The sequence below is a fragment of the Lycorma delicatula genome, chromosome 1 (assembly GCF_047948215.1).
Source record: "Lycorma delicatula isolate Av1 chromosome 1, ASM4794821v1, whole genome shotgun sequence".
NCBI lineage: Eukaryota > Metazoa > Arthropoda > Insecta > Hemiptera > Fulgoridae > Lycorma > Lycorma delicatula.
Genome location: NC_134455.1, coordinates 118695611 through 118722145, shown reverse-complemented (window position 1 = coordinate 118722145; position 26535 = coordinate 118695611). Strand labels below are relative to the sequence as shown.

At 30.9% G+C, this 26535-nt stretch overlaps 1 protein-coding gene across 1 annotated transcript in view; it reads left to right on the top strand.

The window, feature by feature from the left end:
• LOC142321740 (sodium-dependent neutral amino acid transporter B(0)AT3) overlaps window positions 1-26535 on the top strand; it is a 187815-nt gene that overhangs the window by 92669 nt on the left and 68611 nt on the right. The window contains exons 4-9 of the mRNA XM_075360081.1: window positions 5150-5374; window positions 11120-11230; window positions 12684-12925; window positions 19562-19643; window positions 20426-20627; window positions 22292-22451. Of these exons, the coding sequence (XP_075216196.1) occupies window positions 5150-5374; window positions 11120-11230; window positions 12684-12925; window positions 19562-19643; window positions 20426-20627; window positions 22292-22451 (1022 nt within the window). The remainder of the gene's footprint in view (window positions 1-5149; window positions 5375-11119; window positions 11231-12683; window positions 12926-19561; window positions 19644-20425; window positions 20628-22291; window positions 22452-26535) is intronic.

Below are 26535 nucleotides of genomic sequence, written 5' to 3'. Positions count from 1 at the left end.
GTGTAAGCAGGGTCTTCATCTCGTTTACACAAAAGTACAAGATAGCATGAAAATAATTAAATCTTCTGGTTTAATTTTTTAATCTATTTGTTCAGAAAATTATTATTTCACTAATACTTAGTGAAATATATAAATATTACATATTATGTAGATAATATTATTAAATTATTATACAAGGTTAATCTCTTTTATTATTATTAAAATCTCAGACTTGTTTTAATAAAAACAATATAATGAGGTAGACGACATGAACTGGATGAAATGATAAGTGAAAAAGGCCACTCTTCCTTCAACTGAACCTGAAAACACCAGATCTAAGAGTCAATGTGTTAATAATTACTCCAATTGGATGGTGGCAAGTTAATGCCATTAATTTGTTTCAATTATTGTACAAGTTAATAATACTATTCCTTATTGTATTAATTAAGGAAATAAATTTTATGTTTTTCAAAGCAGATGTTCAGGAAAAATATTATGAATTCCACTATATGATTTTACATGGTTCTTTGGTGATAACACTGATCCAACACTGAATTATAACATAACCAGTTTCTTTTGCACTTGATTAAGTTATGGTTGATTTCAGTCTACAAAAAATAGTCTGTTGAGTCAAATGATAAGATAAAATGTTTAAGTTGAATATTATATTAACACAATTAGATTAAAAAAAAGATTGTTGAAAAGTAAAATTAAAGAAATCAGTAGTGATTACTTTAGGAAAAGCTGTTAAAAAATTAATCAGTTTGAATATTTTTATTGTCTATAATATTAAGATTATGAATTATTTTGGATACTGGCAAGTTAGTAAATTGAACACATTACAACCTAACAGTTCCACAATACCTGGAATTTGTCAGGAAGTAATAATCAAGAAATTGAAGCAAGTGAGATAAGAATAAAATGCTAATTCCAAAAGAATGTATAATAATGATTTCAATTATTACAATAGGGAACTGTTATCTCTAAAATGGTAAGAAATTTCTGCAGTAACTGTTTTGTGAGAAAAGAAGTTACAAAATCAAGGAATGTAAAACAAAAAACATTAAAGAAAAAAGTAATTGACATTATACACATCTGAATACAAGTTAATGTACTTGTAGCTTGAAGTCAGTTAATGTTATAGCTAAAATATAGTTTGATAATTGGGGCAGAAATTATGTTGGGTGTTAAGTCTGTTTTTTTGTAACTTATTTTAATCAATTTCAAAATTTTTATACTTTTACATATTGGTAACATTCGAAATATAGTTAGATATATGAAGCATAATAAATTATAAACAAAAATTTCAGAAATATGAAATATTTAAAAATATTAACATTAAAAAACATTTTTTAATATTAGAAAAAATTAAATGCTTTTAATTTAAGTACTTATGTTGATACTGATTTTGCAAATGATAAAAAGGATAAAAAAGCATAAATGGATTTATTGTAAAAATTAAAAAAATTACTATATTTTGGAAGACTAAGAAACATATCAAATGTAACAATATCATGTGCAAAAACAGAATGTGAAACACAAAGGTTTTTCATTAAACATTTAATAGAAAATTATTTATTTAAAACACCATTAGGTACAGTAAATGTATCTAAAGATAATAATCAGTCATGTATAAATGATAGTTTCAATTTTAGAGACAAAACATTCAGATCATATTGATGTAAAATATCATTTTTTGAGGCAATAGACAAGTGAAAAAATATCTTTTCATTATATATCAACTGATTAGCAAATTGCAAATAAAATGACAAAAGCACTATCCCAACAAAAATGTATTTTTAAGAGTAAAACTTGTAGTAATTGAAAACAAAATTAATTAATGTCTAGTATGTTAATGTATATTACAAATTTGAATGTTATATAAGCAAATTTTTTAAATATACTACCTTGAGTTTTCAGAATTGAGGGGGAATGTTGAAGTATGAAAGATCATGGCAATTCTGTTAACGTATGATGCAAACCATCAGATAGGTTTACGTGAATATATAAGATTTTTGGCTTCAGATGATTTCTTTTTTTTCTTTATTGTTTCATTATTGTAAGTTAGTTGTGTTGTAAATGATATGGAAATAATTATTAGTAAAAAAGTTATTCAGTGAAGCCATTAGTTCTGTTGTTTTAATATTGCATGCCAATCTTATCTCAGGTTATGATCTCTAATTGAGTTACTGTTCATAAATAAATGCACTTTTATTCAGGACAAGAAAGTGTTCTTTAAAATTTGATTTCTATCTTAAATACAAAAGTGTAGAAAAACAAATAAAGTGTAGAAATGTTGTGATGGTAGTTACAACAGTTCAACTTAAATTAAATTAAGATATCAGTCATCCAAGACAGTTACTTCAGAAAATATAATTTCATTTATACTTTCATATTTTATTTTAAGAGGTTCTAGTTGTCTCATAAAGATCTATTAATTTTTTGTTTGAGACAAATCCAGACATGAAAATCTACAATGATGAATATAAGTAATACAGTAGTGTGCAAATTAATCCGAACACAGATGGTATTTAATAAAAAGTTAACTATTTAGAAAAAAGTCATATGTGTACAATTTGTGAATATCTAGTAATTAATCATTCTCCTTTATTTTTGATCACTTACACGATTTGGCATTGATTCAACAAGTGCACTACACATTTTCTAAGTCCTTCATCATGAAACCATACCATTATTATTGTTTTAATGAAGTCAATTTTTGTGGTGCAATGCATTTTGAGAGTCGTTTTTTGACTAATGCCAAAGATTTTCAGTTGGGTTTAAACCTAGAAAAGTTGTCTGGCCACAGGAGCACTTTAGTGTTTCATTCTTAGAAAAAATTTTCTGCTTTTTTGGCAGTATTACATGGCGCTAAATCTTGATGGAACACTCCTTGTGGGAAAATGTTTCAAAATTGTATCACAAACCTTTCCTTCAGAATATTGACATAACAATCACTTTTCAATATACCATCTAATGGAAGTAATGAACAAAGGCCTTCAAATATTAAACAACCTCAAAACATTTTTTCTGGGGATGTTTGACTGATTGTTAGATATTAGCCAGTGATGTATTTTCATATGATGCTTTTCTATTGTATGGAACTCTTTGTTGCTGAACATAAAAATGTAACTTATCAGAAAACATTTTTCCAGTCTTATTTGGTCCATAAGAAACCTCTTTTGTACATTGCTAAATGTACAACATTGTTAAACAAGCTGCTTTTTGGCCAACAAGCTTTCCATCCAGCTGCAAGAAGTCAGTTCTCATGTGTAAATCTGTTCCACTGGCTGCTAATCCTCAATTAAGTCTACAGTAGATAAGTTTGGATGAAGTTTACTTTTTATCTCTAATAATCGATCCTGTGTTGGAGTAGTTTTTCTTTTACGGCTACATTTGTCTTTCCTTTGAGGTAAAAAGGAACTAATTTCTTTAAATTGTTCTAAAATAGCATTCGCTGTCCCAGTCCAGAAGCTATTTTTAGCACCACACTCAGAAGCTATTTTTTGTTGTGTCATACTGGTATGTTCAGAAAGAGAAACAATTTTCAAACACTTTTTTAGATTATGACCATTATTATATATTCAAGACATACAGAACAAAAAGTACGGAAAATATGATTTTGCAATAAAAACTGAAATACATTTTTACAAAACACTATTTATGTAACATGAAAATGTTACATAAATGCTAAATACTCAAAGAACAATAACCTCACATTACACAGACAACCCAAAGAATGGGTGTGGTGAAGCAGTGTAGCCAAAACATAGAAATAAACAAAAAATTACTTGTGTCATATTAATTTGCATGCTACTGCACATTTTTATTGGATTTATATCGTATTTATTATCATATAGTTGATGAATGAACTTATAATATTGCCTAATGATGTTTATCAAACACATTGTATTTCTCATTCAGGTATCACCATTTCTAAGACCTGTAGGATTTTCTCACTGTAGCATTAGCTCCATGTGTTTGCTTATTGTGATTCAGTAGCATTAAAAGCATTTTTATAAAATGATATCTTTAATCTTGATTCTGACATTATATGCATATCTCTATTTCTTAACATTGTGACAGTCTAATTTTGCCAGGCGTAGCCATGTAGCAATTTCAAGCAATAAATAACTGACTGAAATGAATAATTTAAGTTCTAGAAATTTTTATCAACTATTTTGGTGAGTTCAATATTTATTTATTCAGAAAAAATTCAGCAGAAAGCAGATTGGTAAAGGGAATGGATCAATTTTTGAGTCAGTAAACTCTGGCAAAAAAACAGAGTATTGTTTATAATATCAACATTTTTATCTCTTGGGAGGTCACCATTTGCTGTTGCATTTAAGGATCACCAGGTGAATACATGAATTTTCTATGTTATCCAGTAATGTTCCAATCTGTTCAGCACATTTTACCTAACTGACAATATTATCTTCTGCTCTGACACAGATTCAAACTGGCAAAGATAAAGCATGAATTTTGATGATTTATTAGGAATAATTTGGGAAGCAATTAATGTAATTATGGAATTTTGTTCATTTATTTAGGTTTAAACTTCTTTTACAGATGGAAGTCCTTTACATTCCTTCTCAGGTTACTGTAATTCTGCTTTTTTTTATAATTTTGTGATATAATAATTTATCATCAGCTGAAATCACTAGCCATCTTACAGTAATTTTCATATTTAATTTACAATCTGCCTAGTTTTTCAGAAGATATTTTTTAATTTAACTCCTGTCTGAATGTCTTGTGTTTTATTTTGTTTTTATTATTTTTTCATTTCATTTTTTGAGTACTTTTCAACTGAGAGGTTAGGTTTCAAGTGGAAATCTTTCATTTATTTTATTTAAGTTTTAGATATAAAAGTAAATAAACAAAACACTAGCGAAATTTTTCATTTTAAAAAATGTATGTGAATGTTTAAAACTGATAGGTTGTTTGCGCAGAAAAGATTTTAAGACATTTTATTTTAAAATGTCACATTTTGTACTAGTTAATGATTTTAAATTATGATATTGATGATAGTAATGTTGTTAATTGAACATAAATTAAGTGTCAAGAAAAGTACAGATACACCAATAAATAAAACATAAACAAAATATGAATTTCAAAATGTTTTAATTAATGTTTTTGCTTAAATAATATTTTTCCTTTTTTTTTGTTCTAGTACCCTTTACCTTGGGCAAGTTGTCCACGATTAAGTAATGGATCCCAAGTTCCAGAATGTGAGAAAAGTTCTGAAACTGCCTACTTCTGGTATAGAACTACACTTGATGTTTCACCATCAATGGAAGAAAGTGGTGGCTTAAAATGGTGGATAGTTCTTTGTCTTTTACTTGCTTGGACTGTTGTATTCTTTATTGTTATGAAAGGAATTCAGTCTTCTGGCAAGGTAAATGTTCTTGTTGTCTTTATCTATATTTAACACTATTAATTACTGCCATGATATATTGATAATTAATGTTCATAATATTAATATTGATATATAATGTATAAGAAAATAAAAAATTCTGAACAGTGAAGTATTAAACAAGAAACAAGGATTAAAGATCTCTTCAAATTAATGGGGGCATGATTCAGTCATTTATTTGATATTTTCCATCAGTCATTATTAAAAAATATGCCGCAATTATGTTTTTGCTAATTGTAAAAGGAATCCGTCTATCTGACTGGAATTCAGCAATTTTTAATTTCAGAAGTTCAAGGTAAAAAATAATCTATATTTAAAACTTAAGAAATACTTTTTCAATAATTCCCATTTCTCATTTCTTGTAATAAATTAAAAATAATTTGTTCCTGTCTTTGATTAAATATAGACTCGTATATTAAACGTGAATAATTATTTTTTGTAAAAGTTACTTTCATGGCTTAGTTGTAAATTTACAATGACTGGTAAACTATGTAAAAAATGCTATATGTGGTTTCTTGGCCAGCAATTCATTTTGATATCAAATTCATGCTATGGCAGATTGTAATACAACATTCGATATATCGGTGTATGTAGACGATCGATGTAGAATTGGAGTTTAAGATGACAGTTTTCAATGTTAATTTTTATAATTGTTTATTATGTTAATTAATAAACACTGTTCTGTAATTTGAAGACACGTGTGTTTATTTAAATAGACATAATAATGGTGAAGAAGAGAAAATAAAGACTTTTTGTACAAATATATTGGCATCTCACTGGTTTGTTTACATGTTCAAACTTCTCAACAAATTTACTATATATTTTTTTTAAATCTAATTCATAATTGTAATGCTGTATTTTAAGATTTTTTTTTAAGTGTATAAGTATTTCGAATTTTATTAATATCAACAAAACGTCATAATCTCGAAATTAATGCTGAACAATTTACTCAGTTTTGCAAATGCAACAAAAAAACTTTTAAACAATGTTACAATTGAAAACTAATCAAAATCCTCAACAAACAATTTAACATAATGGAAGTACTTTTGAAAAAGTTTACAGATAAAGAGAATTTTCAACAGTATAAAGAAAGATTCGATAACTTTCTTATGAAAGGATTTTTCTTTTTCTGTTTAGCCTCCGGAACCACCGTAAGGTATCACTTCAGAGCATGAATAAGGAGATTTGTATGAATGAAGTGTAGTTTTGTATAGTCTCAAGTCGCCTCCGTGGCGCTAGTGGCAGCCTCTCGGCCTTTCATCCGGAGGTCCCGGGTTCGAATCCCGGTCAGGCACGCCATTTTAACATACGCTACAAATTGTTCATCTCATTCTCTGAAGCAATACCTAACGATAGTCCCGGAGGTTAAAACAAAAAAAAAACATCAAAGAACTGCGGTAACCGCGATCGAGTATTCAAATCCGAATAAAAATAACTGTCTTTACTAGAATTTGAACCTTAGAACTCCCGACTTCGAATTCACCTGATTAGCGATGACAAGTTCACCAGTAGACCAACCTAGTGTTTTAAGAAAGTGTGTTGAGAAAGGTGTTTTTTTTAACCTCCGGGACCATCGGTATTGCTTCAGAGGATGAGATGAATGATTTGTAGTGTATGTGAAAGTATGTGTAGTTCCTCATGCTCTCAGAATAAAGGTAGAACAATTAAAAGCCAAGGCATTATCTTAAAATTCCAAGAAAGTGACTGGGCATTTCCACTAGTCGTGATCCCCAAGCACGATGGTACCGTAACGTCTGTGTGTTGATTAAAAAGTAGGGGTGAACCGCCAACTACAAGATGTGCACTACCCTATACCAAAAATCAACAACCTTTTTTATATTATTCGACGATTCTTTATATTATTGCTTCTTAGATGAAGTTGAAGCATATCTTCAAGTACCAGTCAACGAGGAAAGTGCTAACATTCAAACGATTGTTAATTCATAAAGGATGTTATGCCTTCAATCGCCTCTCATTTGGAATCAAAACTGAACCAAATGATTTTCATCTCGTCATGGACAAAGTCTTAGGAAGACTCAGAGGGGTAACAACATTCTTTGACGATATAGTAGTAGTTCATGCAAAAACACGAGAAGAATGCTACAAAAACCTGAAGGATTGCTTCGATAAATTAGAACAGTTCGATCTACACCTCAACAAAGAAAAGTGTGAATTTTTCAAAACTAAAGTTCAATACCTAGGCTGTGTAATTGAACAAGGAAAATTTTCCAAAGACCCGACTAAGGTCACGGCCATTATAAACGCAACTAGACCAGAAAATCAAGATGTAAAGAAATTCTTAAGAATGGTTACCGATTATGCGAAGTTTATACCAAATACCTCGACACTTACTTATCCATTGAGATTAGTACTCCGGAAAAATCACAAATTTCACTGGTCCTCAAAATGTGAAGCGGTATTTATACAACTGAAAAACGAAATCGCAAGCGATCGTGCACTCAACTCATTCATTCCAAACCTTCCACTGACAGTGAACTACGACGCTCTTCCAACAGGGATATCGGGAATACTTTCACATATGACATCCGCAAGACTTCTACGCAACGCAACTTGGCTCATAAACTTTAAATATCAAATCCGACATAAACCACCAGAAGATGTCTATGCTGATTTTCTTTCCCGATCTCCTATTCAAAAAAATATTTCTCAAATTGAATAGTATGTAGAAGAAGAAGTATCTCTAATTTCTAATGAAGTAATCTATAATATTTCCAACAAAATATTAAATTACAAAACTCGCTGAAGAACCTTCACGTGATGACACTTATCAAACTGAAATTAGACCTTTTGAATGGTGAAAATTATAATTCTGAGTATTACCTTCAAAATGGCATAATCCTTTAAGGGCAACAAGTAGTTGTACTAACTTCAATGCATCTGATAGTTCTCACAGAAATCCATCACACTCACGTGGGAATTGTAAAGATGAAACGTTTGTCCAGACAATACGTTTACTGGCAAGATCTAGATGAAGACATATGAAATCTTGTCAGAACTTGTCAAGACTGTGAACGAATAAAGAAAAACCTTTCATAAGCTCCTATCCATCACTGGGATGAACCCTCAGAAAATTTTGAAAGTATTCGCATGGATTACGGTAGATCGTTTCAAGATCATCATTTCTCTATATAGGTCGCTGCAAAGTCCCAATGATTGGAAGTCCGTTACTCCAAGAATGCACCAACAGATTCAACCATTCAATACCTTCAAGATTTATTTTCAACTCACGGCTTACCAAGAATACTGGTCTTTGACAATGCAACGATTTTCAAATGTGAAACTTTACAAAATTCTGTTCCAACTACGGCATACATCAAAAGTTTATAGCACTGGGTCTTCCCGCTGCCAACGGGCTCGACGAACGCAATGTACAGACTTTCAAGCAAATATTACAGGCAAGAACTTTATCTTAACTACCCATTCAAAGAAAAATCCAAGAAATCTTAATGCAATACAGATCTACACCTTTCTCATCCAGTAAATTTCCATCAGAAGTATACCTAAAACGAAGATTAAGTATTAAATTAGACCTTCTAAAACCATCTTCACCACCATGTACACCATCGCCTTCCAACATCATTCCCAGAGCACGTCAACTAAGCGTGGTAGATCGAGTACAAGCAAGGTGGTACCCCTCCACTGAGAAACCAATGTGGAGACTCGGAACTGTAGACCAGAAGCTTGGAAAAACTTCACTACATTGTTAAACTCGACGGCGACAGATATTCCCTGAAGAGACACATTGATCAATTACTATTCGTCTCTATCGATTTAAAACCAAAGAAAACAATGACATTTGCTCCGTCATTAAGCACATATAACGAACCAAGAAGAGGTCCCCCAGAGGAGCTCCACCCGGAGCCTCCCGAGGCCGTGAGGAACCTCAAGAGCAATCCGGAGTGCAGCAACAACCTATTTGAGACTATCAGAAAGGGAATGTAGGCGGCCAACAAGACTGCAAGAATACGTCGTATCCTTTTAAACTTCATGTGTTTTTAATTCATAACTTTTATACTTTAACAATTTAAATCGATAAATATGTATATAAACTCATATTATTTCAAAAGTATCCATCCATTCAACTAAAACATCAAAATTATACTTCTATAACTTTTTTTTTAAGAGTTGGGGAACCCCATTTATGGGTGCCTGAACAGTGTCGGGCTCGCTAACAGGTTCTGCAGGATTTTATTAAGCGCATATGTATACCTGCGCATTATCGACTAAACCTCCACCCCTAGCAACCCTCCCCCTTGGAACAACTAGTAGAACATTACTTCAGGGATGGTTAACGCCCACACACACACAAAATTGGTCATCACAAGGAAACATCAAAACCATACCATCGCACGCATAATAAAACACAGCACATCACAAAAGGATATCGAACACAGTTACCAACGAAGTACAAACATTCCCAACAGGCACATGACCTCCTCGAATACATGCCCACACACCGGATACAGACCAAGCCAACACACAAACACAGACATCCCAAAGAACTCACGTGAGAGAGAAACACCAAGCATGAAAGGCAGTCTTGACAGAGGCGTCCGTCAACCACACATGACTTGCCACGCACACACACATTCACACACGCCTAACAAAACATGTACTCAACTCACATACCCATAACAGGCATCAGCCGTTGCTTCAGTGATAAAGGTACCGGGAACGGAGTGTCACGGCCTCACCAAGCCAAGGCGACTCCTGCACGCACTCAGCCGTAGGCCTCACCAGTCCGGCACCTCCGACGTCTTCTTCTCTGCCGGAAAACCTCCCATAGATGAAGCTTGTCTGTCACCTTACTAGCATATCGATTCACCGCAGTCCACTCTTCCTCTCCGCTCATTAATATTCGCCGAGTGTCTTCTGGCTGGAACATCTTTTCACAGCCCAGGGTATCTGATAACTGCTTTCGCTCTTTCCTGAAACGTGGACGTCTGAAGTAGACGAGCAGAGGACTCTCCTCCTCTCCACACTCCTGACAGAGGTTGGTGTGGTCTGGACTGAATCGGAGCAGGTATGCCCTAAATCCGCCATGGCCCACCAAAAACTGCTGTGAGACTGTAACCCAGCAAGCCATGTGGTCTCCTATACCAATCCCTGTCGTCCCCGATGAGACGGCGCGTCTACCGTCCCTTCGTAGGCCGGTCCTATCGCTCCTGCCATTCGTCCATTAGCTCTTCTATGACATTGTCTAGCCGTTTTTTATCCACAGGTGGTAAAGACCCCTGTTCCGTCAGTCTCCTCCGCAACGATATTGTAAGGTCGATTGGGAGGTGTCCCGCTAAAACTTCTGCAGCCTCTTCAGAAACTGCTCGGTATGCTAATATTATCCTGAGGTAGCACCTCCTGCGCAACGCCTCCAGTTTGCCTCGATATCTGGCAAACCTAACTGCACCTGCCCACAGTTCCACACCAAACAGCAGGGTGGAGTATGCCATCCCGGCAAGTAGTCTCCTCTGTTGCTGCATTGGCCCGCCAGTGTTTGGAAGTAGACTGCAATCAATCTTATCATCTTCTCAGCCCTGCCGCAAACTTCTATAACATGTATGCCAAATCTGAGCCTGGAGCCTGAATGTATTATAAACACTTACTGTATTATTTTTTATTAACAGATAAAAAAACAGCATACTAATATGTAAGATGGAACATCACTGTAATCTATAAAGGACTCATATTTTTATTTTATTTGTTTTGTAGGTTGTATATTTTACTTCAATGTTTCCATATATTGTTCTTACAATATTCTTCATACGAGGTATTACATTAAAAGGAGCAAGTGCTGGCTTAGTTCACATGTACACACCAAAGGTAATAAGATAAAAAATATATAACATAATTCTAATTAGTACTGCTTACATTATTCATTGATCAGGTATGGATTTTTTTTTAATTTGGTTTGATGAGAAGTAAGTTTGACTGTTCTAATGTGAGTAAATGCTTGGTTTTAATTACATTTTCCAAACTTTATTATGGGTTGTTAGGGTTTATATCTGTTAACAGAGAGTTCTTGAATCAATCCCACTAAGGCTTGACATGTTTTCAAAAATTTCATTACCTATACGCATGTTTCAAGTTTGTATGGTGAATTAAACCATAAAAAAGGTATATTTTTTAAAATAAGCTGTGTTATTTATAACTATCTTTAATCTGATTATAACAAGTGTATATATGACTATTTCATGCATTAAAAAGATTTCTGATTAAAAAGATTTAATCAGAAACTGGTGACATTTTGGCCACAAAATAGTATCCAATTCATTCAGCATTACTGTCAAAATGAATTATTTAATCCAAAGTCCAGTTCAAGTTACTGTTTATCTTTTTAACAGTACAACAGTAAACAAAAATCACTTTCCAACTGCATTTTAACATATTTACAGCTGTATTATATAATAATTACACATTTATTTGAGAACATCCAGAAAGTAATCATGTTTTATTGTAATATTTTTTGGGTTATTAGTCAGAACATTGGTTTGATACTATTCGTCATTCCTTTCTTTCCTGTGCTAACCTTTTAACCTCAACTTATTTAATTCAACCTTAATTATCTGTTTTATATATTTAAACCTTAGTCTTCTCTATAGTTTTTACTAATCCTCTTTTACCAAATTAACTTGACCTGGATGTCTTAAGACAAGGCCCATCAACTTAATTCATGCTTTAAAAGGTTCTGGCTTTTCTCTATTCTATTTTTCCCTTTATTCAGTTTAAAAATCTCTTCATTTTTAAATTTACCTGCCTAATTTTTAACATTATTACAATCATGATATTACAATATAATATCCTTACAATCTGACACTGCAACAGTTCAGTTCCTGACCCACATCTAAAATTCCCCTTCCAACCTGCCTGAAAACTATGCTTCCAAATGTATTAAACTTGCATACTCTATCTTTCCAAGACGGCACTTGGAAACGTTTTTATTTGTTTAAGAATATTTTTAATGCTTCTTTTTCTGAAACTTTAAACTACAGAATAAAATTTTTTTGAATACAACACCAGCACATTGTAAATATATGAAAAATGGAAAATTTATTTACCTAAAACTGGATAAAATGTTTTAATTTAGCACTATATTAGGATCAATATTATTTAGTTCTTGTTAGGTTTAATGAATTATTTATTACATGTAGAAGTTCCATTTAATATTTAATTTTTATTTTTTATATTTCTTATTTTACAGTTAATATTTATATTTATATAAATATTGCTCACAATACTGTAAATATATTACCAACTTAATATTTTTATGTTCTAGGTTGAAAAATTATTAAATCCAAATGTTTGGTTGGATGCAGCAACACAGGTGTTTTATTCATTTGGTTTAGCATTTGGATCATTAATAGCATTTGGCAGTTACAATCCTCCAAAGAACAACTGTGTGAGAGATGTTATACTTGTCTCCATCACAAATGCACTTACTGCCATTTATGCAAGTGTTGTAGTTTTTGCAATACTTGGTTTCAAAGCAATGAGCAATGTAGATAAGTGTATACAAAAGTAGGTAGTTTTTCATTAAAGATTTTATACTTAAAAATATTTTTATTTTCCTTAGACTTGTATGCATTAGTCTTATGTTATATTAGTTTTGTTATTATGTTCATTAGTGAGAATAATCTAAAATTTAAAAAATCTAATTCTAATTCTCTTGTTAAAATCAAATGTTTGCTGTTACTTTATGTGACTGACACTATTCAACAATTTGTTTAAATAAAAAGTAAAACCTACTTTAACTGATCCATCTGTAGTTTTCTATAAGATAAAAAAAACAGAAGCCAAAGTAAAATTTTATATATATATATATACAATTAAAATAAAGATGACCTGATTACTTTACTTAACCTAAACTTAGATTAAATCTCATTCTTTTATTTTAAAGTAATTTTTTGTAGTTAATTACACACTAACAGATGGTCACTAGTCATTCTCAATATTTGAGAGCTTACTTGATAAAGAATTTCTAGCTCAATTCTAGAAATCTTTAGATTCTGGATTAATTGTTTTGACTTTCATTAACTGTACTATTAAAAGAAACAAGATGATCTGCAATCATTCTCTCATCTAATTTCTCTAAAGTAACATAGTACTCCTTGCCATTTCCACAATTATTTTATTATTTGCTGCTCTCCTGATTTGATTGATGATGACAATATATCTAGACAAAGATGCTTCGAGCAAAAAAATCGGGTTTAAAAGAATCGACACAGCCTTGACTATCATTGTTGGGTAACATGTTTAAAATTTTCCTTGATTAAATGGGACATTTGCCAAAGATTGTTGCTATATTTTTCGGAAGACCTCATGTTTTATTTAGTCCAAAAATTGTTTCAGTAACCAAGGGAAACATCTCTTCCAAACACTCCGCTAATTTCTCCTAGGATCCTGTTTACAAGTATCTTTTCTATACCATTTCAAGAGGTTTAAGAAAAGGTAATATCCAATGGCTGTGTAATATGAGTGGAGTTTCAAAGTAGAAAAACAGAGGGCATACTGTTTTCAATTAAATATTTTCATTCAGCAGATAAATAGATGTGATTATAAATTTTCTCCAGTTAGAATTTTTCTTCCCTCTATTTGCTTACAATAAGGCAGAGCAATTTTTTGTGCTGTAATTTCAAAACACTGAGAACCAAACCAGCTTGATTTGTTTTTTTTTTGTTATTAAATCCATCCTTTACTTATAACTAGTAAATATTCATAGACTTGTAAGCAATACATGATGGCAATAGTTTTCCACCTGCTGCAGAATTGGACAAGATTGATGTATATGACTTACTGCAGTTCATAATATATTTATGAAATTTACAACTATACTTAAAGATGACTTTTGATTCTTCTGTCATTAAAAAAAATTGTTTTATTAGAATTTATATTCCTGAAGGAGATATTTTATAAATTTCTTTCTCTGAAAGATTGTAATATTTTCTTATATCACATAACACTTTAGCCTTAGATCTCTTTATATTCTGAAAAAATCTTGCTAACAGCAATAATGTTTTAGAAAATAATACAAATCCTGTACTTGATAAATTTTAAATTATTAGTCTGAAATCATATTGAAATATCAAATAAATCCATTCTCCCCTAGTAATAAGTCAAACAATAATTATTTATTTTTACTAACCTCTACATAGAGGTTAAAGCATTTTGTTCCTAGTAGGATATTATAAGGCCTTAGAGAATTAATTCAAATTAATCATAATTTATAAGTATCAACTAAAACTAAAACAAGAAATTAGAAACCAAACTCCATACAGACTTTTGCAGCAAAGTGGTAATGTCAGACTTTCAACATGAAGGTCCCCTAGTCAAGGACATTTTCAAATGCACCATTCATTTTCAAAAATTTTCATTCCATATTCGCACACAGTCTTAAAGTGTATATGGTGAACTAATCATCTAAACCGAAAATAATTGTAACATTGAAACTTCTGCACAAGTAAAGTTAAACATAACTAATAAATAACACCCAAAAAAAATATATGAATGGAGTGTGATTTACTGTTCTACAAAAACAACTTAACTAGCCTGTAAACATGTAAACTAATGGTAAATATTATATCTGTGTATCACCAGAACACCGCAATCTTTACTTTAAGAAAATGAGGGAGCTTTAAAAAAAAAATTAAATTTTTTGTTCTTTTCATCCACAATGTACAGCACTATTAATGAAGTTGTATGTGTTATTATTATTTATTATAAAAACTTGTAAGTGTTAATGCACTTATATAATACTAGCTCCCCATCGCAGCTTTGCCTGCACTATATGATTACTTTTGTTTCCCGTAGCAGTCAATCTTTTTATTTTATGTTTTTATTAAAGCAATCGGAGGCAGGTGCAACCAGTCACATACACAGTAACGGTGGCAGTGGCTGTGTTGGTTGAGCCACAGTGCCATATGACTTTGTACACTTTAAAAAATCAGAATTCTAAAAAAATCAAAAATAGTTTATTTAAATATTTATCTGAAGAGTATTTGCAAGCCCAAATCTACTGAATATCTCGTTTATTTTAGTGGGAATTGGGTAGATTTACAATCATTGTTCAACATTTTTTCTTCCTTTTTTCACTCCTTTTCAAGGTCGAATTTAAAAAATCTAGAAATGGTTTATTTACATGGAAGATTACACTCACCAAATCAGGTTGATTTCATCATTTGTAACTGAGAAATTAAAAAAAATAGCAGGGTTTCAAATCAAATTTCAAAAGTCCATTTTAACTCTTGAAACTCAGAATTTCAAAAAATCTAGAAATTGGTTTTTAGATGTTCACATGAACACACAAAATATCAAGCTGATATTTTCATTTGTTAACGAGAAATTAAAAAAATAGTATTGTTATTCCATTTTACCCCTTGAAACTAAGAATTTCCAAAAATTCTTTCTTAGCGTGCAGTTACCCCGTAAGAAGAGAAAAAAAATCAACACCATAAGAAGAACATGTACACAGATTTTCATCAATTTATCTTCAGTAGTTTTTATTTGGCATTAATTATGAGTTACAACATGTTGTCTTCAATTTTAATAAGACCTCTACTGAAAACATTTCTGCTGAAAAATATCTTGAGAGCGGCACACTATAAGAAAGAAGCATGAGAATTTTGCACCTAGCAACCCAAATGAGAAGTGAAGAACCGTAACAGATTTTTTATATTTACATGTTTTAATAAATAACTTTTCATTTGAATAATTTTTTCATTTTTAGATAACATTTCCAAATAATCGTAATCTGTTTGGTTGAGAGAGTACCTTATACATTCAAAGTTAGCCTTCAACTTACTAACAAATGTCCTGTTTGAAAATTGGACTATTGTTTAGAGGTATTATAACAGCACTCCATTGCTGTTCCCAAAACAGGGGCCCAGAGACATGCTGCGCCATGTAGTAACAGTTGATGGTAGTTAGCAGTCTAACCTCCAATGAGGTGCTCGCATATGTCACCGCTTTAGCATGCAGATTCCCATAAGAAGCCCTTTACTGTTAAACAGAATTTTTTTAATTTATTTAATATTTTATTTTACATAAATTTAATTCTATTATTTTTGTAATATTATTAATTTGATTGACTTAAATCATTCAGTTCAAACTCAAGTAATTCATCCTCTGAAGTAATATCATACGGTGGTTCTGGAGGCTAAACAGAAAAAGAAAGAAAGGTCACAGTGATAGAGACTCACAGTTAACAGTTCTATAATTCAATTCATGAAAATTTGTGCTTCAACTGGTAAATCTCCACTACTACACTACATGCATGTATTTTTTTGAGGCTAAATATACATATATAAATACCTTCTCAGTTATACCAAGAAATATGGGCAAAAATTTGGTTGCGATTGATCTAGTAGATTTTTACTTATCCTGAACAAAAAAAAAACATTCTTTCTGTTTATATAATAGTACTAGCATCCCCATCGCAGCTTTGCCAGCAATGAAAAATTTTTCTGAAAATCTCCACCAAAGATGAAAGTTATGCCTTCTATCAACTTATCACAATGAAAGTTATGCCTTCTATCAACTTATCACATGACCTAAAGTCTCTGAGAATACAGTCAATTGCTTCAATATGAGCTTGATGAATCATGGTCCATTTATTCTGTACAATAAGTTTTGTATCTTGGAAAATTTTACCTATGGTAAAATTTCTATATCTTAGAAATACACTACATATTACTTCCAAATCAACAAAAAAAATAAAAATACTGTAAAAAAGAAAAAGTACTAAAAAGAAGTCAAGAAAAAAATACAACCACCTACATTACTTCAACACATGTCTATTTCATCTAAGAAATGAGAAGCCAAGCATTAATCTTTGCTTTAAACTTACTAGTGAACCTAATTTTTGTATATCCAGCGGCAAGGTTAAAAAATTTTAACTCAAGAAAAAGAAAAGACTTTTGAAACAGAAAAAAATTAGTCTTAACATCTTGACTAACTTCTTAGACATACATCAAAGTTTAATAGTAATTCATGTTCAACTCCATAACATATCTTCATTTCTAATATTTCTACAAAACAGAGTAAGTATTTTAAGTAGGTACAATTAATGCAATGGTGAAACATTCAGAATATTAAATTAAGGAATCAAATGTACTTTTATTTAACTCCAATCTATGTTAATCAAATATAGCGTAAGAAGAGAATAATAATAAGAAACATAAGTTTCACCCAATATTATAACCCCATAATCTAGCTTTGAATTTAAAAAAATACTAATTTTATCTTTCATTGTAATCAATAGAAAATATGAAATGTAAAACATATGAAATAATAAAATGAATAATTTTGAAGGGTATAAATATGCAAATTTTATGTAATTTTGCCATTTAAAACCATTCCAAGTTGTTTAGCATGGTCACATTGCTCTAAAACGAGTTACGGTACTGTGATTCACAGCCAAAAATAAAATTACAAAATTATTGGACAAGCAATAATAAATGAGGAATGCAATAAAAATTTTATATTTAGCCGTAGGTGCATAAAGCAAGTTCATTTCAAATAAAGCAAGTCCATCTCATTTAATCATAGCTATAATTCATTAAAATATGTGAATATGATTTGGAATTTATGCAAGAATATACCAATGCTGTATCATAAGGAAAGAATAACTCAGTGAAAACAGATCATTAGTCTTGCCAGAGTCTTACAGAGAGAATTGACAATATTATGATCAAATAATATGGTATTTGTCAAGTATGCTCATTTATATGACATGCAGCAAATTTTCAGACATGTGTGTTTAGTTTCTTGTTTATGGCGATTGAATAAAGCAAACAATTTTTCACTGAAAAATGCTAAAATTGAAGTTTGAGCCCTTATTAAGTACTTGGTTATAAAATGTTTAAAATGGACAGATTTACTAAAAGAGTTAATTCTCCTTTAATGGATTCTTCCCCTTCATTTTGAACTATAAAACGGTGAATTGGTGAAATTAAACAAGGTACTTCCATTCAAGGTTATGAATGCTCAGGATGCTCATAAATCACTACAATGGACAAAATTATCACAAAAATCCATAATGCCAAATTAAATGATCGCAGACTGAAGGTTTGGGAGCTTCCTTACAAAGATCTCAGTAGACTGTGTCCACTACATTTTACATGTTTTTTGAATTAAAAAGCTTTTCACTTGATGGGTGTCACATTTTTTAAAGTAGACCAAAAAACTCTGTAATCACTTATAGCAATCCAGCGTGAACTATCTATCAATCATATTTATTTATTTAATGTTAATTTAGGGGCAGCATTATTATCATTCGTAATAGTACTAAGAATAAACAGGTTAATAACTGCTTCTGGAAATTTTTTAAAGCTAATTTTGAAAAAACTGCATTTTCGACTTTTTTCTGTACTGTGGTAAATATTAACTGTCTTTCAACCTGTAACCCTATTATCTTAATCTGTTTACAATACATTCACTATAAGTTATAATGTTGGGAATATCTCTAAGATTCTTCTATTTCATGAACTTCCAGCCTAAATTCCTGCCGAGAACTTTCAAAACAACCCTTGCAAGTGTATTCCCAGAAGGAGTTCAGCATTGTTCAGTATATGAAAATTGTACTGAACAATTATTTACAATTATATGGCTGAAAATTATTCGGAGTGGCCGATGTTTACAGAGGCAGCTCTTGCAGGGTGGGGACTGAATTATGCTTAAAAAGCAGGTCCAGTCTCCTGCTGGTACAATTGAAAACAAAAAGAAAGATTCACAAAAGAAAAAGTAGAATATTGTAAATATTTTCCACTATTCTGTTTTAAATTCTTTTAAGCGTTTTATCTTATTTGAAAATAATACTGCCTCAAAATACTAGCAGTTATAATCTGGCAGTTTGAATTACCTAATCTGATACCATATGTTCTTTAGAAAGTTCCATTAATTGAAACCCAATTTAAAAGAATTAACCAACTAATAAAAAGTCATTCAAATCAGAAAAATTATTAAGTAAATCTGAAGCTGGATTTGAACTTCAAGGTTTCATCATCACGATAAAACAGCTGCAATAAAATATAACATCCCTTTTTGATGAGTGATGTTGGTCAAGTGACTGGGTGTTATTATATTGTCTCATAATATTATTACAATACTAGGAAGAACTTTACAATACAAATCTACAATTTTTTCTTTCTTTCTTTACAGTATTAAAGCAAATAATCCAGGTGCTGCAAATCAGACTGCTCAGATAAATGAATTATGCAGTTTATCAAAACAGCTTGATCAGGTAAAAGAAAATACTCATTATTTTTATTAATTTCTGTTATTACTGTTTTCATTCAAATGTCTCAGAAGGAAACATTGTTCCCTATTACCATACTTTCCCTTGTAGAAAATAATCACAGACAGCAATCCAATGCAAATTATCTACCAATAACATTTATTTATTAACATATGTTAATTTTGAGCAGAACTTTGTTAGTGTTAATATTGCTATGAATAACAGGTCAATAACTGCTTCTGAACTTCTCTTAAAGCTAATTTAAGAAAAAAACTGCAGTTTTGATTTTATTTCGCTATTGTGGTAAATACTTAAGTGTCATTCAACCAATTATTTTAATCTGATAACAACACAATTACAATATAGTCTTGGGAAAGTATCTTTAGATTCTTCTATTCTATGAATTTCCAGCCTAAATCCCTGCCAAAAACTTTCCAAATGATCCTTGTAAATGTATTCCCAAAAGAACTTCCAAAAATTTTATTTTGACCAGCTCCAAAAAGATCTGTAATCACATTCCATATATGATTTACAAATGAGTCTTTTACTTACTGAAGTTGAGGTGAAGTTGAAGTTGAGGTGGCAGAGATAGAGGTTATTAAACAATAAGATTTGTGTTTGAGTCCCATATTTGGCTTGAAATTTTTATTTCTTTAATTTCTTAACTTTGTATAAATTTTTCTGAGCTAAATGGTATCCAAATATATTAACATGTAATTTAATTTTAATTTTATCATTTTAGTTTAATTTTCTATGCATAAATGTTATTTTAACTTGATTTTTTCCAGGCAGCTGAAGGAACAGGACTTGCCTTCATTGTTTTTACCCAGGCAATAGTTGAATTGCCAGGTGCGCCATTCTGGGCAATAATATTTTTCCTAATGCTTCTTTCGCTTGGAATAGGATCACAAATTGGTATCTTAGAAGGGATGCTCTCATGTATTTTTGACATAGACTTTTTCAAGCGTATCAGGAAGCAATATCTTACTGGTAAAACAAAATTTACTTTATTGAAATTATATACAGTGTTTTATTAATTAAATCTTATTTACTTTTTATTTCTTTAGAACTTAAATGTTATTTATGTAATTTATTTAGATCATAAATGACAAATTAAAAATTTATGAGTAAAACAGCAAGTAATTTTGTATAAAAAAAAAACATTAAATGCATATTTCTCCTAATTGAAAACTCCTATGTTATTTTCTGTTGAAGGTATCAAATAGGGTTTCTTAAGAAATATATTTATTTCAACTGATTTCCCATACCTTGAACAAAATGTTTTTTTATAATAGCTGATTTCAGTTGATTGCATTGATTATGCGATCCTTTAGCTCAGCGATATCGTGCGGCATTGGTGGGATAAACACCTTATCTTTCACGTAACCTCAGAGAAAGAAATCACATGGCGTGAGTTGGTGGCCACAGCGTAATGTGTTGGTCTTCTTCAGACGCACGTCCTATCCAGCGCCGAGGTAATGTTGTATTAAGGTACTGTCGAACCTCGTTAAGAAAATGGGCAGGATAACCATCTTGCTGGAAAATGAAGTCGTTGAGTAGCTGATGTATGATAATGAATCTATGTGTAAATCACTACAAAACCTATGCACGTGCAGCAGCCAGTCAGCGACAGCTATACGCTCGCAAAGTGCCACATCCAAGTTAATAAAACTTTAAGAAAAATATATCTACGTCCAACGTTTACACATTCCACACACACATCCACCTACTTTATTGCAATATATTTATATAAAATAGTTATGTTAATCTGTTTATATATTAATAAATGAATTTCCTAAGAATAATCTGAAGATAAATATTTTAACGTAAAACACTCTCCTCACCATTTGTAACATAATTTGACAATGACGAATCAAGTGTCAGATTATATCACGAACCTTGGAACCGTTTCATACAATGCTAATAAATATCATTTTAAATAAATTAAAACAATTCGCCAACACTTGTGGGCTTTTAAACATGTTTGATGTCGACCTTGTAGGAGGGGAAGGGATACGGTTTAGTTCGTTTGCTTCTTCATTCCGTCATTGTTTCTTGACTTGAGTGCATACAGATCATCACCAATGTCGCAAACATTTATTGAGAAGATAAATGCAAAGACTAACTCAGGCTACAAGTGTTGGCAATTACTTATTGAGAAGTATGACATTATATAGATGAACAGATTAAATACGGGACTTCTGTAATATGCACCCTTCAGCGTGAAGATGAACAACGTAAATTATTTCTACCAAAGCGATTCGCCGAACGCTTGGACGAAGACGATATAAAGCAGCTGGTGGCAATGAAAAAAGAAGTATGCCGGAGGACGACCGAGGGTGGTTCCCGCCAACTTTCGCCCACGCCCACCGGACTCACACGAGTCCGTTAAAGTAATAATAATAAAATTTTTACTATTTGACCACAAATGTAAATAAAAATCTCAAACAAAATTTAGATATATGAAACTGTTCAGATCCTAACATTACACTGTTATGAAATTACAGATATTTTAATAATGTTTAAGTGATTTGTATAATTATTGATCGAACTAGGCGTGCATTAATTAAGTACACTTTTAAAAAATGTAATATGGATTTTGTTTAATAGAAATTTCAGCAAACAATATTTTTCTTCTTCATTTTGTTTTTCAGGATTTGTTTGTGTGACGTGCTTCCTTGTCGGGTTGATATTTGCAACTGGGGCAGGGGAATACTGGCTAAAACTTTTTGATTCATTTGCTGGCACAATTGGACTTGTCATGATAGCACTTTTAGAAATGATTGCTGTTATGTTCATTTATGGCCACGAAAAGTTAGTATATTGATGAATAAATTAATTAAATTTGTATGGTTAGGGAGTAAGTGTTGAAAAGTCTTTTATGTAAATTAATGTTATGAAAAAATATTTTATTTTTCAGCTTTGTCTTATTTTCTATGAAAGTCAATAGAAAGTAATGTCCAGTAAAGAAAAACTTGTAATTAATTTTATTAGAAACTTATTTTTCCTAGAAATATAGAATATATTTCCATTTAATACACATCATTTAATAATTTTCTTCATGAAAATAATATTTTTTGCCACCCTTTCAAAGGCTGTTGGTTCCTTCCACCATCCATTTACCTTTGATTTTGCCATAATTTATCATTTTCGTGACTCCAAGACATCTTTCAAACTTTTGGTATAACATTAAAGTAACAAGGTTCTTATTTAAAGATGTAAAGAGAGTAGTTAAAGATGCCTAATTTAAAATTTTCAACTGCCTGTCATGAAGTATAGTGTCAATAAAATTTTCTCATGAATCAACAACAGAAGTTCTTCCATAATTTGTCATCTTGAGATGGTAGATAAGATGAAATTGAAGAGATAATAAATTATGAAATCATTAACATAAAATGTATTTATACAGAGTGAGCAACATAAAACCGAACCTATAACGTTACCATTGCAGAATCGGTAGGTTATGTTGGAATGAAATTTTATTAATGGTACGGATAAATTAAATAAGAAAAACATAAAACGTAATTTAAATGTTGCATTTATTTACATTATTATTAAAAAAAGATGTTCAAAATGACCACCCTGGGCATCGATGCACTTTTGTGCTCAACTTATTTACTCTCGATCATATTAAGAGTCATCTGATGTAAAGTACTGTTATCAGTTGCATTGATTTTTCGTTGAATTTTTACCTTCAGTTCATCAATATTGTGGGAATCAGGTGCATAAACTCTCTCCTTTAAGTAACTCCAAAGGGAAAAAATCACAAGTAGACAATTCTATCTGTCCACCAACAATGTTTTTTGAGAAGCCAGTTGTAATAAAAGTCGTTTCAATTTGTCTGTCTCCTTCAATTGTTGCACAGTTGTAACGCCGTATGATTTCAATTCTAATTCATGAAGAATTTTATGACAAGATGTGTATTTAATACCAGATTTTTGGGATAACTTGCATTGTAATTTTTTTGGACTGGGAGTAATTCTCCATTCAATATCAGCAATGGTCTGTGGAGTCCTAACGGAAGGTTGCCTATTTCGTTTTGCATTTGAAACTGAACCTGTTGTACAACATTTTTTAACTAAATCCTGTATACTACAGGATTGTTTTGTAACAAAGAGAATGATCCAGAACGAATTGTAGGCCTCAACTATAGCTATCCTCTCCTGGATTGAGTAAGGAATTTTTTTTTTTTTTAACTCCGGGAATAAGGCATTTTACACAAACACAACTCTCTCTCTCTCTTTTTCCTGTATAGCCTCCGGTAACTACCGTTTAGATAATACTTCAGAGAATGAATGAGGATGATATGTATGAGTGTAAATGAAGTGTAATCTTGTACATTCTCAGTTCGACCATTCCTGAGATGTGTGGTTAATTGAAACCCAACCACCAAAGAACACCGGTATCCACGATCTAGTATTCAAATCCATGTAAAAATAACTGGCTTTACTAGGACTTGAACGCTGGAAATCTCGACTTTCCAAATCAGCTGATTTGGAAAGACGCGTTCACCACTAGACCAACCCGGTGGGTCAACACAAACACAACTGCACTCACAATACTGCACTGCAACAAAACATATATTGCACTGACATTTAACCACCTGATAAACAGCAGCAACAATCAGTAGTAACAGATACATCCACAAGTCGCTGTAGTTGTGTGAGTCTTTCATAAATAGTGCTGGTTAGCAGTTTCATTATGGATTTGGTTTTATGTTGCTCACTCTGTAATTCAATCTATGATCTGAAAAAAGCAATTGTTAGTAATAAAGTCTATTATAATCTTGCAGTAAGGATATTATTGCTGTATAATAATTCTTATGCGACTGTAGATGAAAATCAGTGTTCATGATTTTTTTTTTTTCAACTGAAGAACATATAATATAAATCATGTATAAGAAATTTTAAAACATAAACTAGTTTCAAACACATAAAAAATAAAACTAAAAAGATATGAAATTAAAATGTGTAAGAACACCAACATAATAAAAAATAAATTCAGTATAGCTATGTTTTTACTTTCTTTTGTATCTCTCATTCTTTTACTTAAAAGAAAGTCAATTATTTTCTTTGTACTAGAGTTCTTTTCCTTTCCTGAGACTAAATTGCAAATCTATTGTAATACTTAGTTAATTATACTTCTTTGACTCAAAAGGTTTGGTCTAAGCATTTGTGAGCAATTCATCGTAAGTTCTCTACGCAATAATTCATTTCCTAGCCAAAACTCATACTTTTTATTGTATTTGTTCAAAAGAGTGTCTTTATTTCAGATGTAAGCTATACTTTCTTTCCAACTTAAAATGTTATATCCAGAATCAGTAACATGTTAATTTATCCATTTTATTAAGTCTTCCTCCAATATGTTTTCACTTCTATGTATATCTGACCTATATATTTTAAATCTAATTTGAATTATTAGCCGTCAGTTTCTTGTAATGCATGTTTTAATTTATATCAACATGACTTGATGTTTGTAGAATGTTGTCATGCCTGTCAGGCATTATATAAACATCTTTTATTGCATTTTTTAGTTTTACATTCTTGCATTTAATTTTTTTTAATATTACATTCTGCATAAATTCGCCTATAATTTCACCTTAAACTTTTAGTAACACTTTAAACCATTAGCCAAATTAAATTAGATGGGTGTAGTTAAAAACACTTACAGATTAGCATGAATTATGAAGGTGATAACATCAGAAAGGTTTTGCATTTGCCTTTTGCTAATTTTTTATACTGAAGCCCTTCAGCAAGAAATTACAACTTTATAAGGAAAATTATATTGCAGCTCAATTACTGTAAAAAAATTATTAAAAAATGTATTATATATAATTCCATGGTTGTGGACAGTTTTTTACCACTGATATTATCTGTATCTTTTTACGATGTATAATACATTGCATACGTATAAGATGTGGTTCAAATTATTATTAGTTGCTTCCCTTTCCAGCAGTTGATTGTCAGATTGAAACCAGTTAAATTTTTATGTTGTTGGTTCTTCATTGATTTCTGGCCACCATTTTCATTTGCATTTAACAATGTGCAATTATCCTGATGAACATGCAAGCTTGGCAATAAGAGGTAGGCAGTTGCTGTGGTACGCATTATTTGATTAATTTCAATATAGTGTACTCTTTAACAATATTTTGCTTGTATTTTTATTTTTAGTGTTAAAAAAAATAAACACAAATAAATCAAGAAATGTTATATGAAGTTTATTATAAATCTATAGATTACATAAATACGAGTATGTACATTTATTATCAATAATAATAAAAATTACACTTACTGCTTTTAGTTTTTTTATATTATAAGAGCGCTTTCACAGTGATCATTACTTCATCAGATATTAAAAAACTTATAAAGTTTTAAAGATATTAAAAAGTAAGTGTAATTTTTATTATTGTTGATAATAACTATACTGCTATGATGCTCAATTATAAATTCAATATCATATGCATGTATGAACTTAAACATATTTATTTTGATTAGCAGTTATCAAAAGAATTTATTTTAAAAGTTAGCAATTAGTGTAAAAGCAGTCTGTACAATTATTCATGATTAGAAAAAATGATAATAAATTAAAACCAATGACTGATGTATTCATTTGTAGATAATTTATTTAATCTTATTATTATATCTAGTCTATCTAATCACATCTTGAATAAATGAATTAAGTTTCATTTTTAGCTTGTCCTGTAACAGTACTCGAGCTGTGTTACTTAGTCACATAATAAATATTTACATACTCCTGTTACATTTCATAGTTTTTGTAAATTAAGTTTGTGATTTGCATGCTAAAGTGTATTAAAAATTTTAGTTCCTGATTTAATTTATTATTAGTGATTGTTTTTGGCTTTGGAAGAATTTAATTCTCAAAATAGTTTTCCAGATTA